The sequence below is a fragment of the Salvelinus fontinalis genome, chromosome 2 (genome assembly GCF_029448725.1).
Source record: "Salvelinus fontinalis isolate EN_2023a chromosome 2, ASM2944872v1, whole genome shotgun sequence".
NCBI classification, from domain to species: Eukaryota; Metazoa; Chordata; class Actinopteri; order Salmoniformes; family Salmonidae; genus Salvelinus; species Salvelinus fontinalis.
Window position 1 is genome coordinate 39,273,700 of NC_074666.1, and position 17,218 is coordinate 39,290,917.

Sequence of the window (17,218 nt, forward strand, 5' to 3'; positions counted from 1 at the left end):
AAGATCGTACTTTTTGGAGAAATGTCCTCTGGTCTGATGAAACAAAAATAGAACTGTTTGGCCATAATGACCATCAATATGTTTGGAGGAGAAAGGGGGAGGCTCGCAAGCCGAAGAACCCCATACCAACTGTGAAGCACGGGGGTGGCAGCATTATGTTGGGGGGATGCTTTGCTGCAGGAGGGACGGTGCACTTCACGAAATAGATGGCACATGAGGAAGGAAAATTATGTGGATATATTGAAGCAACATCTCAAGACATCAGTCAGGAAGTAAATCTTAAAGCTTGGTCGCAAATGGTTGTTCCAAATGGAAAATGACCCCAAGCATACTTCCAAAGTTGTGGCAAAATGGCTTAAGGACAACAAAGTCAAGGTATTGGAGTGGCCATCACCTCAATCCCATAGAACATTTGTGGGCAGAACTGAAAACGCGTGTGTGAGCAAGGAGGTCTAGAAACCTGACTCAGTTACACCAGCTCTGTCAAGAGGAATGGGCCAAAATTCACCCAACTTATTGTGGGAAGCTTGTGGAAGGCTTCCTGAAACGTTTGACCCAAATTAAACAATTTAAAGGCAATGCTACCAAATACTAATTGAGTGTATGTAAACTTCTGACCCACTGGAAAGTGGTGAACGAAATAAAAGATGAATTAAATCATTCTCTCTACTATTATTCTGACATTTCACATTCTTAAAATAAAGTGGTGATTCTAACTGACCTAAGACAGGGAATTTTTACTCGGATTAAATGTCAGGAATTGTGAAAAACTGAGTTTAAATATATTTGGCTAATGTAAACTTCCGACTTCAACTGCAGGTATTCCTCTTGTCCAGATGGGATAGGGCAGGTTATGGCGATTACATTGTCTGTGGACCTATTGGGGCAGTAAGCAAATTGAAGTGGGTCTAGGGTGACAGGTAAGGTGGAGGCGATATGATCCTTGACTAGCCTCTCAAAGCACTTCATGATGACAGAAGTGAGTGCTACGGGACGATAGTCGTTTAGTTCAGTTACCTTTGCCGCCTTGGGTACAGGATCAATGGTCATCTTGAAGCATGTGGGGACAGCAGACTTGGATAGGGATAGATTGAATATGTCTGTAAACACGCCAGCCGTTTGTTATTAGTGTAGATTCATAGGACTAGTGTTCAACCCATATCGTACGCTTTTCTCGCCTTCCAATATTTCCTGGATTGAACCAATGGATATGGCAACTTTCTGTATTAATCAAACCACTGTATTTTTGATTCACCAATCTTTATCCAAACCTGTTTTTTTGTAGTATTATTCATAAATACTTTCCTAACCCTAAATAATGTAAAGATCGGAGTACCAATCAATCTACCAGTTGGTGCTGAAAAGGAGACTAATATGGGTGTATTTACAATACATGGCTTTCTTTCATTGATCCTTTATTCTGATCGGTTCTCTCCAAATATGTCTTGCTGACATCAAATGTTGGATGTCTGACAATTTTCTCTACCTCAATGATAAAAAATCTGAGGTTGTTGTATTTGACCACCACCTTGAACTCAGATGATAGATAAACTTGGTCATTTGTCCACAAATGTAAAGCCTACAGGCAGAATCCTTGCTGTCGTCTTTGACTCTGACCTAAACCTTGAGCTGCATGTAAAAAAAAAAAAAGTTGTTCAGTCCTGCTTTTATAATCTAAGAAATTAAGCTAAAGTCAAGTCTTATCTCAGTCACTGATCTGGAGAAACATATCCATGCTCTTATTTCCTCATGCCTGGATTACTGTAACTCTTTCTATACCTACCTGTCTTAGTCAGAAATCAGTCGATTCACAGTTAGTTCAAAACGCTACAGCTCTTACTAGCTCGCTACCGTTTTGAGTTTGGATCCCGCGTTGCAGTTGGCATCAGTTGCTGGGATCGCTGCTATCGGTCCGGGGATTCTGCTGACCAAGGGGTCTGATGAGCTGCTTGGCATAGCAGCTAGCCTAGATGCCACTGTTAGCTGCCTATCAAGCTAGCGGGGTTTCCTTGAGGGCTTGAACGCAGCCCGCGACGGGGTTAGTCATTGTGGCTGGGACCGCGGATTGTTCCGGGCTTGTGACTGCTAGATCTCTGCTGCTTGTTGCTGTTTCCATCTTCTCTCTGACCTGAACTGTCTGGAACTGCCAGGAGTAACAGTGTAACCCACGTTGCTACCACAACAAAGACCAAAGCTGTAGGGAGTACCGTTGAGGACCGTGCTGTCTATCACAGGTGAAGGATCTTTTAAACGAAAACAAAAATAGTTCAAGAAGCAGTTGTTACAACAACATGAAAATAGCTTCAAGTGTTGTGTCCAAATACTTGTGAAGTCAACTAATAAAAGAATGGACCAGAGAGGTCCAGGACCTGAAGAACAGTTAGCACTTCTCCCAGGATCAGTTCGATGATTTTAAACAGGAAAACGGCAAGATGACAGCACACTGTAAGCCATTGAGAGAGGTCATCAGTTCTGTATGTGAATCCATGATAACAATGGTGGATAAATCAGATTATCTCAGAACAACATTGTTGTGGATGGAATTGCAGAATCTCCACAGACCTGGACAGAGTCTGAGAACAAAGTGAGGGAAATTGTTTGGGAGAAACTGAACATGGACCACAGGAAGATTGAGGTGGAGCACACCCACAGGACTGGAAAACCCACCACCTACCCAGGCATTGCTTTCATCCGCTATGACAGGCTCATTGTCCACCCTTCCTTCCAAAAGCCTGGAAGGGATGAGAGTGCCAAGCCTATGGGTTTGCAGTTTCAACCCTGCAGCACACAGTTACACACACCATCTGATTAATGGACCGCTGAATGTTTTCGTTTTTTTCTCTTGCTTTGTTTGTTATTTTCCATATGTCTATCTCTGAGAAGCTACCCCGGAAAAGGCTGAAAATAGCTCATATTGGAAATAAGATTCATGAAATCAAAAACTTGCTAATATCAGATAATGTTAATATATTAGCCATTTCTGAGACTCGCTTAGATAATTCCTCTGATGATACAGCAGTAGCAATACAAGGATATAACATACACTACTCAAAAAAATAAAGGGAACACTTAAACAACACAATGTAACTCCAAGTCAATCACACTTCTGTGAAATCAAACTGTCCACTTAGGAAGCAACACTGATTGACAATAAATTTCACATGCTGTTGTGCAAATGGAATAGACAAAAGGTGGAAATTATAGGCAATTAGCAAGACACCCCCAATAAAGGAGTGGTTCTGCAGGTGGTGACCACAGACCACTTCTCAGTTCCTATGCTTCCTGGCTGATGTTTTGGTCACTTTTGAATGCTGGCGGTGCTTTCACTCTAGTGGTAGCATGAGACGGATGTTACGGAGTCTAGTTGATAGGTAATCGACTAGCTGGACTGTTCCCCAGACTCCACGCGTAGGGATTTGTACAATGCATAACAAGGCTGTTGAACTTGACATTGGTGTCTGTTTTTATTCCTTTATCCAACATATCATACAGAAACATGGTATCAGAAGTGGCTCGGAAAACACACGTTTGTTAATTTTGTAGCTAAGTACAGTATAGGCGCAGTTACGTTCCATATGCGAACACACGCCGTTTCCTACTCACAACACTGATCAACTCGTTGTTAGCTGGCTAGCTAGCATCACTACCTACCTCCATGACTGAAGTGAAAGACATCTCCTATTGCATTGCTATGGCAGCGAACATTCCGCCACCAAATCACATGGTTCTCACAGGGGACTGGAATACTAATTGGGACAACTTCAGGGATGAATTCGAGGACTATGCGCTGGTGACCGGTGTACATGAGAAACCCAACGAGGTACAAGCGGCAACTCTGAGGAGTTTAATGGGCAGCGAATGCAGGCATATCTACCGGCACAATCTCACCCTCACGGCAAGACAACAGTGTGATGCAAAGGCTATATTGGATGCATTGGAGAATTACTTCAAACCCGCCAGAAACGTCATTTACGAGCGGTTCGTTTTCGGAAGCAGCAAACAGGAAGAGGGTGAGTCGGTACACAACTTTGTAACCCGTTTGAGAGAGAAATCCGCCACTTGTGAATACGGGGGATTGAAAGATGAATTGATTCGTGACAAAATAATACTGGGAATTGCAAATGAGAATACGCGCCGGCGTCTACTGAGAGAGAGAGGTTTAACATTAGTAACTGCCATCGAAATGTGCCGCACTGCTGAAGTCACTGACATGAGAATGAGAGCAATGGAAACGGAAACCCCACGCTCCGACGTTGATACTGTTCACGCTGTTGCTAGGCAGACATTCAGACAAAATCAATCGAGGCAGAGTAATTCACCACGAACGGTGAACACAGAGAGCCCCGTAGCATGTAAATACTGTGGGAATACACACACACGTGGCAAAGAGCACTGCCCTGCCTACGGTAAACCATGCAGAGCTTGTGGAACTAATAATCACTTTGCAAAAGTGTGTCTCAAAAGCAAAAGAAGGGTGAGTGAGGGCAAGATTCACTGTGTTGATGATGTTACTCAATGTTCAGAGCTGAACAGTGAAAGTGACATTTACATGCATGAATCCATTGGGGCTGTACACTCAAGAGGGAAGAAATGGTTTGTGACACTACGATTACACAACAAGCAACAACAATGTCAACTGGATTCGGGTGCTACATGCAACGTAATGAGCTACAAAGACAAAATCAATCTGGCACCTGACACACATCTATTGCCCAGCGATACTAGACTAAAGCTGTACTCAGGAGAACTAATAAGCTCTATGGGCACCTTTGAGACCGAATGTGTTATTCGGGGACGCAAACACAAGCTGGAGTTTGAGATTGTGAAAACCAGTCAAAATCCTCTCCTCTCAGGCTCTACATGCGAACGCCTGGGACTGATGCAGTTCACTGTACCAAATGACCTGCACATTGTGTATCATGTCCAGCATGGACCCCTGTCCAAAGAACAACTACTCAGCAGATATGACGATGTATTCAACATGCCCGTTGAATCAGTGCCTGGGGAGGTACACTTTGAAGTGGATGAGAGCATCACTCCAGTCCAGTGTGCTCCTCGCAATGTGCCCATTGCAATGAAAGTGGCTGTGAAGGCCCAGCTGGACAAGTATGAGGCCGATGGCCACATGACATCTGTGACTGAACCAACTGACTGGATTAGCAATATGGTCATAGTCAGAGAAGCTGAGGGTCTGCATCGACCCAAAGCATCTGAACCAAGCACTGAAACGACCCCAAAACATCATGCCGACACTAGAGGATGTCCTCTATAAGCTTCCCAAGGCCAGGATTTTCACCTTGGTGGATGCCCGAGATGCATTCCTTCAATGCAAGCTGGACGAAGAAAGCAGCTTCATGACTACCTTCTGGACCCCCTGGGGTCGGAAACGCTGGCTCAAGCTCCCGTTTGGTGTCTCAGTGGCGCCTGAGGTATACCAACGCAAGCAGCACGAGTTACTGGCTGGGCTCAAGGGCATTGAACCCATCGCCGATGATATCCTGATCGTAGGCTGTGGTGAAACAGACGAAGAAGCAGAACGCGACCACGATGTGAAGCTCCTGGCACTGGTGGAGCGCTGCCGATCAGTTAAGCTTCGTCTTGGCCTGAAGAAGCTGCAGTTCAAGGTGAAAGACGTCCACTTCCATGGCCACATTCTCTCGGCAAAAGGCCTGAAGCCGGACCCAGACAAGGTCCAAGCGATCCTCGACATGCCAAACCCGTCTGATGCAAAAGGAGTACAGCGTCTCATCGGCTTTGCAAACTATCTTGCAAAGTTCATGCCACACCTATCAGCAGTCTGTGAGCCTCTGCGCCGGTTGCTAGACAAAGACACACCGTGGCACTGGCTACCCAAGCACGAGGCCGCAGTGCAGGAGAGGAAATCTCTGGCTTCATCCATGCCAGTGTTGCGCTACTACGACGTCACGAAGCCTGTCACAATCCAGAGCGACTCTAGCCAAAGGGGTCTTGGATGCTGCCTTATGCAGGAAGGCCAGCCCGTTGCGTTTGCCTCGAGCGCTCACCCCCACCGAACAAAACTATGCACAAATTGAGAAAGAGTGCCTCAGCATTGTCTTCTCCTGCCAGCGATTCCATCACTACTTATATGGTCGAGAGCTGGTCACCGCTGAAACTGACCACAAACCACTCATTTCCATATTCAGTAAACCTCTCCTCAATGCACCCAAGAGGCTTCAAAGCATGCTCTTGACTCTGCAAAACTACAGCCTGAAGGTCATTTACAAGCCAGGACCAGAGATGTACATCAGCGACACACTGAGCAGGGCAACAGCACAATGTACAGGTCGAGGCACTGCCTATCAGCGGCAGGCCATCTGTTCGCTACAGCAGGAACAACAAGATGTTCAACAGATCAATCAGGCAGACTACTTAAACGTCACAGACCACCGCCTAGCCCAGATCAGGCAACATACTGACAAGGACGAACACCTACAGTCACTGAAGTCCATGGCTCTCGCAGGTTGGCCATATCTGAAAGAGGAGACACCTTTCACAGTGAGAGAATACTGGACCTTTCGAGATGAGATCTGTGTGCAAAATGGCGTCTTGTTCAGAGGTCAGAAGGTCATTATTCCCAAATCACTACGTCCAGAGATGCTTACCCGCATACATTCCAGTCACGTTGGAGGTGACGCATGCTACCGCCAGGCTCGTGAAACATTATACTGGCCAAACATGCAAGCAGAAATTAAAGACTTTGTCAGCAACTGTACCACATGCAACGAGTACGCTCATGAACAGCAAAAGGAAACCAGGATGTCACACGAACTGCCCACAAGGGCCTGGCAAATCATCAGCATGGACTTATTCAGCCACAGACAAAAGGACTATCTTCTCACCGTTGATCATTACTCTGACTTTTGGGAAATTGAACTGCTCCCTGACTTGTCTGCAGAGACGGTCATAAAGCGCTGCAAGGTGCAGTTTGCAAGGCAAGGTCAGCCTGACAAGGTAATCACGGACAATGGCCCACAATTCACTGCACAGTTCAAGCGTTTCGCCTCAGAATGGGAGTTTGACCACGTGACCTCCTCTCCAAGACACCCAAATGCAAATGGCAAGGCAGAGTCAGCAGTCAAGATTGCAAAAAACCTGTTAAGTAGGGCCTTGCGCGACAGCAACGACCCATGGAAAGCGATCTTACAGTGGAGGAACACACCCACCGAAAACATGGACAGCAGCCCAGCGCAACGCCTTCTGTCCAGACGTCTGAAGACTACTATCCCCGTAGCTAACAAGCTACTTGAGCCCTGCGTCATGGTTGGCGTCACGGACAAACTGCGTCACAGAAAGCAGCTCGCTAAGTGCTTCTACGACCGGACTGCTCGAGACCTACCAGAGCTGGAGGTGGGTGAAACGATAAGGATGAAACCGCTGCCGGGAGACCACACAGGACTTTGGCGGCTGGGCACGTGCCTACAGAGAGTTGCACCACGTTCTTACCTGGTGGATGTTGGTGGCTCCCTCTATCGTCGCAATCGGGTGGATCTGCGCGTAGCAGAGCAGACAAACCAGAACATGCCATACACTCACCTAGATGAGCTGGATCACAGTCCAGGCCAAAGGGTAAGGGGTGCAGAATTGAGACATGACCCAACTGAAGGTGAGGCTTCTACCCCACCAAACTCTCCAGCTCGTGGCCCTAATCCTACACCTGTCAGAGCCAATACTTACTCACGGGTGGGTCGACTGTGCAAGCCACCGGACAGGCTTACTCTGTAAGCAAGAGACTTAACTTGTTGTCTGTTAATTAAAAAAAATAAAAAATAATAAAAAAAGGAAGATGACAACTAAAGTAAAAAGAAAATGTCATGCTTTTCAATTGTTATGACTTACTTGACTGTTAAGAACTCAATGTTATGCCGTTATGTTTGCACTTTCTATTGAAAAGGATGATGTTACGGAGTCTAGTTGATAGGTAATCGACTAGCTGGACTGTTCCCCAGACTCCACGCGTAGGGATTTGTACAATGCTTAACAAGGCTGTTGAACTTGACATTGGTGTCTGTCTTTATTCCTTTATCCAACATATCATAAAGAAACAAAGGAGTCTACAACCCACTCAAGTGGCTCAGGTAGTGCAGCTCATCCAGGATGGCACATCAATGCGAGCTGTGGCAAGAAGGTTTGCTGTGTCTGTCAGCGTAGTGTCCAGAGCATGGAGGCGCTACCAGGAGACAGGCCAGTACATCAGGAGACGTGGAGGAGGCCGTAGGAGGGCAACAACCCAGCAGCAGGACCGCTACCTCCGCCTTTGTGCAAGGAGGAGCAGGAGGAGCACTGCCAGAGCCCTGCAAAATGACCTCCAGCAGGCCACAAATGTGCATGTGTCTGCTCAAACGGTCAGAAACAGATTCCATGAGGGTGGTATGAGGGCCCGACGTCCACAGGTGGGGGTTGTGCTTACAGCCCAACACCGTGCAGGACGTTTGGCATTTGCCAGAGAACACCAAGATTGGCAAATTCGCCACTGGCGCCCTGTGCTCTTCACAGATGAAAGCAGGTTCACACTGAGCACATGTGACAGAGTCTGGAGACGCCGTGGAGAACGTTCTGCTGCCTGCAACATCCTCCAGCATGACCGGTTTGGCGGTGGGTCAGTCATGGTGTGGGGTGGCATTTCTTTGTGGGGCCGCACAGCCCTCCATGTGCTCACCAGAGGTAGCCTGACTGCCATTAGGTACCAAGATTAGATCCTCAGACCCCTTGTGAGACCATATGCTGACACATGCACATTTGTGGCCTGCTGGAGGTCATTTTACAGGGCTCTGGCAGTGCTCCTCCTTGCACAAAGGCGGAGGTAGCGGTCCTGCTGCTGGGTTGTTGCCCTCCTACGGCCTCCTCCACGTCTCCTGATGTACTGGCCTGTCTCCTGGTAGCGCCTCCATGCTCTGGACACTACGCTGACAGACACAGCAAACCTTCTTGCCACAGCTCGCATTGATGTGCCATCCTGGATGAGCTGCACTACCTGAGCCACTTGTGTGGGTTGTAGACTCCGTCTCATGCTACCACTAGAGTGAAAGCACCGCCAGCATTCAAAAGTGACCAAAACATCAGCCAGGAAGCATAGGAACTGAGAAGTGGTCTGTGGTCACCACCTGCAGAACCACTCCTTTATTGGGGGTGTCTTGCTAATTGCCTATAATTTCCACCTTTTGTCTATCCCATTTGCACAACAGCATGTGAAATTTATTGTCAATTAGTGTTGCTTCCTAAGTGGACAGTTTGATTTCACAGAAGTGTGATTGACTTGGAGTTACATTGTGTTGTTTAAGTGTTCCCTTTATTTTTTTGAGCAGTGTATTTTGTGTGTATGTATTGATATGTAGGCTATGTGTGCTTATGTAGTTCTGTCCTTGAGCTGTTCTTGTATATTCATGTTCTGTATTATGTCATGTTTTGTGTATACCTTGGGAAGAGTAGCTGCTGCTTTTGCAACAGCTAATGGGGATCCTAATAAAATACCAATACTAAATACCATACCTTTTAATGTATATTTCAATGTATGATTATAATTAGCTATCTTGTTTTTGTTTCTTTGTTACTACTTTTATTTTATTATTCTATGATGTGAAACACTTTGTTATTTGTACTGAAAAGCGTCTGGTTTGGTCTGGAGGGCGGTGGGGGGTGGGGGCTCAGTCTGCCAGGTTGGCGCGGCAAGAGCTCAGCAGAGATTACTTGGGTGAGTGAACGTTGGCATTGGCCATGTCCTGCTTGCATCCGGTCCACACCAACTCTCCCCTCTTTCAGAGGGCCACCATGCCAGGAAGCAGGGCTTCATTTAGGAGGGTTGGAGAGGAGGACATGTTGCACATTAGTTTTAATTGATTCTCGATTCCTCATGAATAAGTTGTTTTCGAACTGCTGATTGATTTTAACAGCTTACTAGGCCAATTAAACCAGTGTATAGTTTGGTTAGTGTGAAGTCTTTTCTTCAATCTTTGTCACAGTTAAGGCCACATAATGGACCGGTCATATTGTACAATGTAAGGTCTCTTACCATCATGTTATGACAGTTTTTTTACCTGTTAAGGTTATGTTCAGGAAGCTGCTCCGCTCAAAATGTCTTTCTTGTAATCTCCCTCTCCCTTCCCCCTGTATTTCATCACCCATTGCTTTCACCCAACTACAACGACGGATTGAATAAATCCAGATTAAGTGTTGAAGCTGATTATTCTTTTTATAGCGACAAGAGTCTGTTGAGGACTGCCAAACCGAGCAGCTCTGACTGTCACGCCAGACTCCATTGAAGTGGTCCCTATTACAGCTTTTGGTTAATGACCCTCTCGCAACATTGTACATCTCCCACCCTTATTTGTAAGCACTCTCCTAAATGAGTTAATGGGGCTATTTGGTCTTTGATGCCCGAAATGTCCTTTAATTGATCACTAATGTGAATCATCGATTAAAGCCATGTCTTTTCCTGTGGGGTTGCCTCTTGATTACATTTGGAACACACAATTCTCTGTGAACCCTGGTGGATATTAACGCACACTCATCTGTTATGTCAGCTGGTAAACCAGCATAGTAATTAAGTAGTGTGTGAGTGTCCTCAAGCTGATGAACAACATTACTCATCACTTGAGTGTGCCTTAAACCTTCACATACATACAAGAACCTGCACAATGGTCTAAATTTGAATCCTTCAGAATTCAGTTTTTGCCTGACATGACGTGGCCTGCAGCAAAAAAAAAAGTGCCTTCAGTCAATCATGTACAAAAGCTCAGCTGTGGTGCTGCTACATGATGTAAAAATATAGACTAACATGCTGACTAGACCACAGTGCGCGAGCATTGCAAAATAAATGTGCACAAACATGTTATTCAATAATTTCATCCAAACTGCTTGCGCATGCAAGCAGTTTGGATGAAATTATTGAATAACATGTCATCGGTTTTTACATGCATACTAACCCACATGGGTGATTGAAAGATGAACGAGGAGAGATTATTCAAAGAAAACTAACTAAAAACGGACTATGTTTAGCCTTTTATCTGGGTATTAATTGTCAGAGTAGAGAACACACGATTTTGTATGACTCAAAATGGGTCCAAATTCGACAAAGATCCAGCAAAAAAAGGACCATATGCATTTCAGGTAAAATAACAACCCAATGTTTATCCCCTGGACACATGAGCTAGCAACAGCAAGCTAGTTAAATGTACATGAGTGTTTTCATGTGTTTCGACCTGTCCTCAAATTCATATAGTTGGTTCACAGTTGGTTTTGGTATTTTAACCTGCATGAACGCATCTGGTGGGGATAGACAAAATTAACACGTGCACGATGGTGCGCTCGGAGATACGTTTGGTCAAGGTATAAGCAGCTTCTCCACATACCATACCATATGTGCTATGTGGAGCACAAACCTTTAACTTATTAAGTCTGAAAAGCTGTTTCCGAAATTCAGGTGGGATTTGTGAAGTGTTCTTGACCTATAATGCTTTTAAAAAAGGTATACATTAATAAGTAATGATGATTCATGTTTTATGATGCCAGAGAACAGATAAATGGACATCTGACTGCACACCATTCATTCCACCTGGACGGTGAAATAAAAACAAAGCACTGTTTCCGTTTCTCTGCTTGAATGTTAACAAGGGAAGGCCCTCTTCCTTTTCTACTATATTTGATTCAAACGCTGTAGCTTGCCATCTGTATTCTCTATCTTAAGAATGCTTAATGCACTTTACAGGGTGTTGGCATTCCTTTAAAGGAAAACTCCACCCACAAACGATCTTTTAGTATTTGTTGCATGTCAGCAATTGAGAAATGCATCAAATGGGCCAGATTTCTGTATTTTGAAAGTTACATATGTTGAAAATGTGATTACTGACATGCAAAATATTGTGGGAATATATCAGCAATGGCCTAATGAAAAAAATAGCAAAAGATAGATTTTGGGTGGAATTTTCCCTGTAAATACTGGCCATCATGTACATACATGGGCATATGTGCATATCACCACAGGACAGTTGGAGGGCTTGATTAAAAAGTATCTTGGGTAGTTAATTAAATATGGCTGTTCTATTGCCAGGGCTTGACAGGTGGAGGCTGAAGACACTCGAATTAAGTCCCCTGGATCTCTAGGTGGAGCAACTGGAGCCACAGCACACACACCTGAGGGCAGCTGCCAAATGGGCCTACACACACACCAATGGTGAGAGTAACAACCCCAAAAATGTTTGGGAAAATTGGTCTAATTAAAAACCATCCGGTTGCAGAAGTGGTCAAATAAAACCCTTTAGACAAAAGACTTGGTCTAATCTTTATACATGATAATAGTCACCGTTAAGATACACATTTGTATACTACGAGAACAACACAGAAGATAGAGATACTGACACTTTTTACTGGTTTACCTAACCTGCAGGTTGGGGAAGAGCTGGTCATGGGTTTGTCTTCAGGGAAGCCTGGTGGACAGTTTGAACCACCCTGTCACAGGGGGCTAGCCAAGCATAGAAACACTTTCTAGTGTTTCTCTTTGAGACTAATTCAATATGGCCGCCAAACGTGGTAGTGTTTTATATACACCGACAACTGTCTAAGGGGTACATCATAGGTTGTGTCCCATTCTACCATCGAGCAGAAGTAAAGTGGTGTGTGCCCATCAATGTGAATGTGAGCACTGGTAAGAGTTTAGGAGGGTGGCTGTTGTTAGTTTGATCTGGCTCTAGCTCCCTCCGCCTTGCTCAGGGAAGACAAACCCTCTGAACAAAAGCCTTTCCATGCGCGACTCTTAAAGATTGATTATTGCTTACAGGAACAAAGCATTTTGTGTACATGGACACACAGTGCAGAGTCATGGAGAGCAATGGAGTGGCATCGGAAAAGGAAGGGCAGAGAGGGGAACAGACCTGAACAGCGTGGTCTGTTTCTATCAGCTGGGGAAGGGTCATACTGGCATGGGGGTTAAAAGGGAAGGGTCATATAGGCATGGGGGGTAAAAGGGAAGGGTCATATAGGCATGGGGGGGTAAAAGAGAAGGGTCATATAGGCATGGGGGGTTAAAAGGGAAGGGTCATATAGGCATGGGGGGTAAAAGGGAAGGGTCATATAGGCATGGGGGGGTAAAAGAGAAGGGTCATATAGGCATGGGGGGTAAAAGGGAAGGGTCATATAGGCATGGGGGGGTAAAAGGGAAGGGTCATACTGGCATGGGGGTTAAAAGGGAAGGGTCATATAGGCATGGGGGGGTAAAAGGGAAGGGTCATATAGGCATGGGGGGTAAAAGGGAAGGGTCATATAGGCATGGGGGGTAAAAGGGAAGGGTCATACTGGCATGGGGGTTAAAAGGGAAGGGTCATATAGGCATGGGGGGGTAAAGGGAAGGGTCATATAGGCATGGGGGGGTAGAAGGGAAAGGTCATATAGGCATGGGGAGGTAGAAGGGAAGGGTCATACCGCAGAAGTGGATGAGAGAGAGAGGAACTATAGATCTGTGAGCAAGCAAGGTTAGCTGGGGAATTATAGCATACACTTTTATGTTTATGGCTTGAAGGTTCAGCGTCTTATAAACGACTGTAGCGTTAGAGGATTGCGAGGTGGGGGACCATTTTGACATTTCAGTGGAAATGTGGCCCAGCATTTGAATTCCCATGTTCCCTTGTCACTCAAGCACTGCTAAAGTACACAACTCTACTTCTAAAGGTGTCACATGAAAAGTACAGTAGAGTGCTGGGGGCTGTGAAGCTTGATATCAACACAGAATATTGTTTCACCATCCTGCTGACTTTACAGTGGTGATTTTAAATAGTAGACTTATAAGACATACCACATGAATACCCTCAACACGTATACACACACCCACACATACGCCTGCACACATTCATACCTACATGTACATAATATGTGAATTTATGATCAATTCCAATAAGCAATTGGTGCCCCGTCCGAGGAACATTTAGGATGGGAAAGATGTGCGTTTTTTTTGCTCTCAAAAAGAAGCAGAAAGCTTTGAAAAAGCCGGTGATGTGGGTGGGGTTGGGGGTGGGACTGGGGATGAAGTTGGGGGGACTCGGGGCATTTGATAACTTATATATTCGACTTTCTGGTTGTCTTTCATAATTGGTCAGAAAATGTCAATTTGTGTGGTCTGCTGTTCCAAGAGTCAAAATGCAGGTGTTGCTTACGCAAAGGAAAAGATACAGAAGCATGGGCATCTTTCTGCCCGAGAGTCAGTGTGCATATCCACATCCTGCTCTCTCAGAGTGTAACACCAGGTTAGAATGGTCAGATTTGCGAGGATACGGTGGATAGCTGATAAAGTATCTCACGATCAACAAACGCCTCCAGAATAGTGTGCCCTCCAGGTGTACTGCATCCAGAAACCGTTGTCTTACATCCACAGTCCAAAAAGCCCATTACTGTCTCAGTCCTACTGGCCCATCTATGAAGGTCCCGGGAGAGCTCCATGTACATTCTACAACTGGAATACATTCTACTTTCTGGGGATCTTTCATGATGACACTGTCCAAATGGCCTTCTGTAAATGACCACCATGTTCTTCAGTGGGGAGGCCGCCAGGCGACCAATGGCTAGGTGTTTCAGGGTAGCAGTAAGCAATGACAGTGACTGGGAACTGACTGACTGGCTGGGGGTATTTCTCTGTGTGACTGTGGGTCAGTGAGGGGATTTGGCCACTCATACCCTGTGTCCTTGTCTCCTGCTCCTGGGAACTTAGTGGGATTGGGGAGGGCGGGGGGTTTGTTAGGGGGAAAAAGTGTGGAAATGGCACAATGTGTTAGTAAGAGTTAAAAATGTCAGGAATGGCACAAACAATTTATGTTTTCTTAAAGGTGAAAAGATTGGGAGTTTTTCCAACAGCAAGACTGAACTGTCTTTGATATATATTAAACAACAGTTGCCTGGGCCAGGAGAATGGAGGCACATTTTACAGAACCTAGTCATTGCTACAGTATATAGCATCTTCTATGGAGTTTCAATATAAAATAAACATTCACATTTGAAAGGATGGTGAGATTAAGATTAATTTACTATATTTGTCAAACCAGAGATGAAGTCTTTGACATTTATCCTTCTTATGCTCTATTGTTGTTAGTGAACTTAAAAAGCAGGATAGTTGTTGGTTAAGTAGCCCCTGTAAGCGATATGAAACACCTGGGTCCATATTGTAATGGGAAGCTTAGAAAGGGTTTTGTTGACTGAGGCTCAAAATTCCCATAAACATTTTCTTGTTTAGGGAAGGCACATGTTCTGCTGAGTCGTCTGAACTATCTTGGCCAAGTAAATCTGGCAACTTATTCACACCCAGCCTGTTTGGAAGGATTTTTTGTCAATGAGAACACATCTCATGTTTAGTTCTATGTAAATGTTAACTCAATTTGACAGGCATGGCAAGGACTGACTAATGTCTGCTCTTGGATGACGTCATCCCCTAAATTATAAATAGAATATAATTTCTTAATAATATCCCTTCTACCATATAATATCCCTTCTGCCATTATCCTCTATTGTACTCCCATCTGGAATACATATCAGTCTATATATGTTGGATCTATTCAGGTAAGTGACCACTACTTATAATCCTGTATTAAGTACTCCCATCTATGTAGTGGGCGGATAATGTGTTTTCCATTATGAATCCGAAAGTACAGTACAGTGTGTGTTTGCAATACGGGTCAGGAGCAGGAATTGTTATTGCCTCCTGAATGGGGCTGTGTGGCTATGGGGAGGGGTAGATAGATTGCCTCCTGAATGGGGCTGTGTGGGTATGGGGAGGGGTAGGTAGGTAGATTGCCTCCTGAATGGGGCTGTGTGGGTATGGGGAGGGGTAGGTAGTTTGCCTCCTGAATGGGGCTGTGTGGGTATGGGGAGGGGTAGGTAGGTAGTTTGCCTCCTGAATGGGGCTGTGTGGGTATGGGGAGGGGTAGGTAGGTAGATTGCCTCCTGAATGGGGCTGTGAGGGTATGGGTGTGGAGCCAGTGTCCTGGATGAGGAACTCATGATGGATGGATGAATGAATTAATGACTGTAGACAGATAGAAGAAGTGGCCGGAGATCGAGGAGCTAGTGAAGATTAGGTCACATCATCAGATTCTGCTGCCGTGGGGCAGGTGGGGCAGGGCCACCCCGGGCCTCCTCTCGGGGCAGCGCTGGGGGTAGGGCACACTATGGGTGGAGTGCAGCAGGCCGGGGAGCTCCCTGGGGGCACGGCCCCAACGCCGGGACACCCACCCCCACCTGGGGCTCACGCCCTCCATCCTCCGGGTGCGCTTCCCCGCGTGGCCAAACAGGGCAGCCGCCAGGGGCCATTGTCCGTCTGAGCTGGGCTCCTGGCAGGTGGGGACACAGGGTTTAGGCTGGGGCTTGTGCCTGGAGCCCTGGAGCCCCTCCTCTAGGCAGGGCAACCAGGCCGCCCCATGGCCCTCGGCAGGCATGAGGTTCTGGGTGAGGGCTAAGGAGGGAGTAGGGTGTGAGCAGGCAGGGGGGAGCCTGATCCGACCATCCTCTCCCAGCATGGGCCCCAGCAGGCCTAGGCTGGTTCTGTCTGTCAACGAGTCCGTGCGGTCTTCATAGCCCAGGTCGGCTGGAGCCGAGCACTGCTGCAGGAAACAATGACCCTTCCCCCCAGCGTCCGTGGTGCCCCCGTCCTGGCAGCCCATCTCCCCTTGACCTTCCTCCTCCACCTCCGCCACTTCCTCGTCCTTTTCCTCCTCCCCCTCTTCGTCCTCCTCTCCCGGCGGGGGCGCGCGGAGGTCTCTGAGGAAGACCACAATGACTGAGATGTTGTCGCTGGAGCCGGCGTCACGGGCCGAGGCCACCAGCTTGTGGGCCACCATGGTGCTGTCGCCGCTGTTCTCCGTCAGGTGGTCGCTGACCACACGCACCGCCTCGTCGGGGCTGACTGTGTCGTAGAAGCCGTCGCATGCCAGGATCAGGTAGTCCTCCGTGCCGTCCAATGGGACGATGTGTTGGTCAGCAACGCCAGAGATGTAGGGCTTGTGCTCATTGTCGCCTGTCAATCACCAAGACAAAGAGAGATAAGAAACAAAGAAAAAAATAATGTATTCTATATATTGTCAAATGTTTCTCATTGAAGCACTTTTTTATAAAAACAGGAACCTGTTAAACCCTCAAAGAGCTGACAACAACATCATGTGATATTCAGTGCTGCTTTATCTGTCAAGTCCACAAGGCTATGCATCTGTGTTTTGAAATCATGGTTGAG

At 46.3% G+C, this 17,218-nt stretch overlaps 2 protein-coding genes across 3 annotated transcripts in view; one reads left to right on the plus strand and one right to left on the minus strand.

The window, feature by feature from the left end:
* The window catches only part of LOC129818459 (E3 ubiquitin-protein ligase TRIM37-like), a 47,573-nt gene extending 35,292 nt beyond the window's left edge, over nucleotides 1-12,281 (plus strand). For both annotated transcript variants that reach the window (XM_055874383.1, XM_055874364.1), the window contains exon 26: nucleotides 12,065-12,281. In XM_055874383.1, coding sequence (XP_055730358.1) covers nucleotides 12,065-12,071 — 7 coding nt within the window. In that variant the 3' untranslated portion in view covers nucleotides 12,072-12,281. The remainder of the gene's footprint in view (nucleotides 1-12,064) is intronic.
* A 2-nt stretch (nucleotides 12,282-12,283) lies between these two features.
* Nucleotides 12,284-17,218, minus strand: part of LOC129818472 (protein phosphatase 1E-like) — a 63,764-nt gene continuing 58,829 nt past the window's right edge. The window contains exon 7 of the mRNA XM_055874395.1: nucleotides 12,284-17,005. Coding sequence (XP_055730370.1) covers nucleotides 16,080-17,005 — 926 coding nt within the window. The 3' untranslated portion in view covers nucleotides 12,284-16,079. The remainder of the gene's footprint in view (nucleotides 17,006-17,218) is intronic.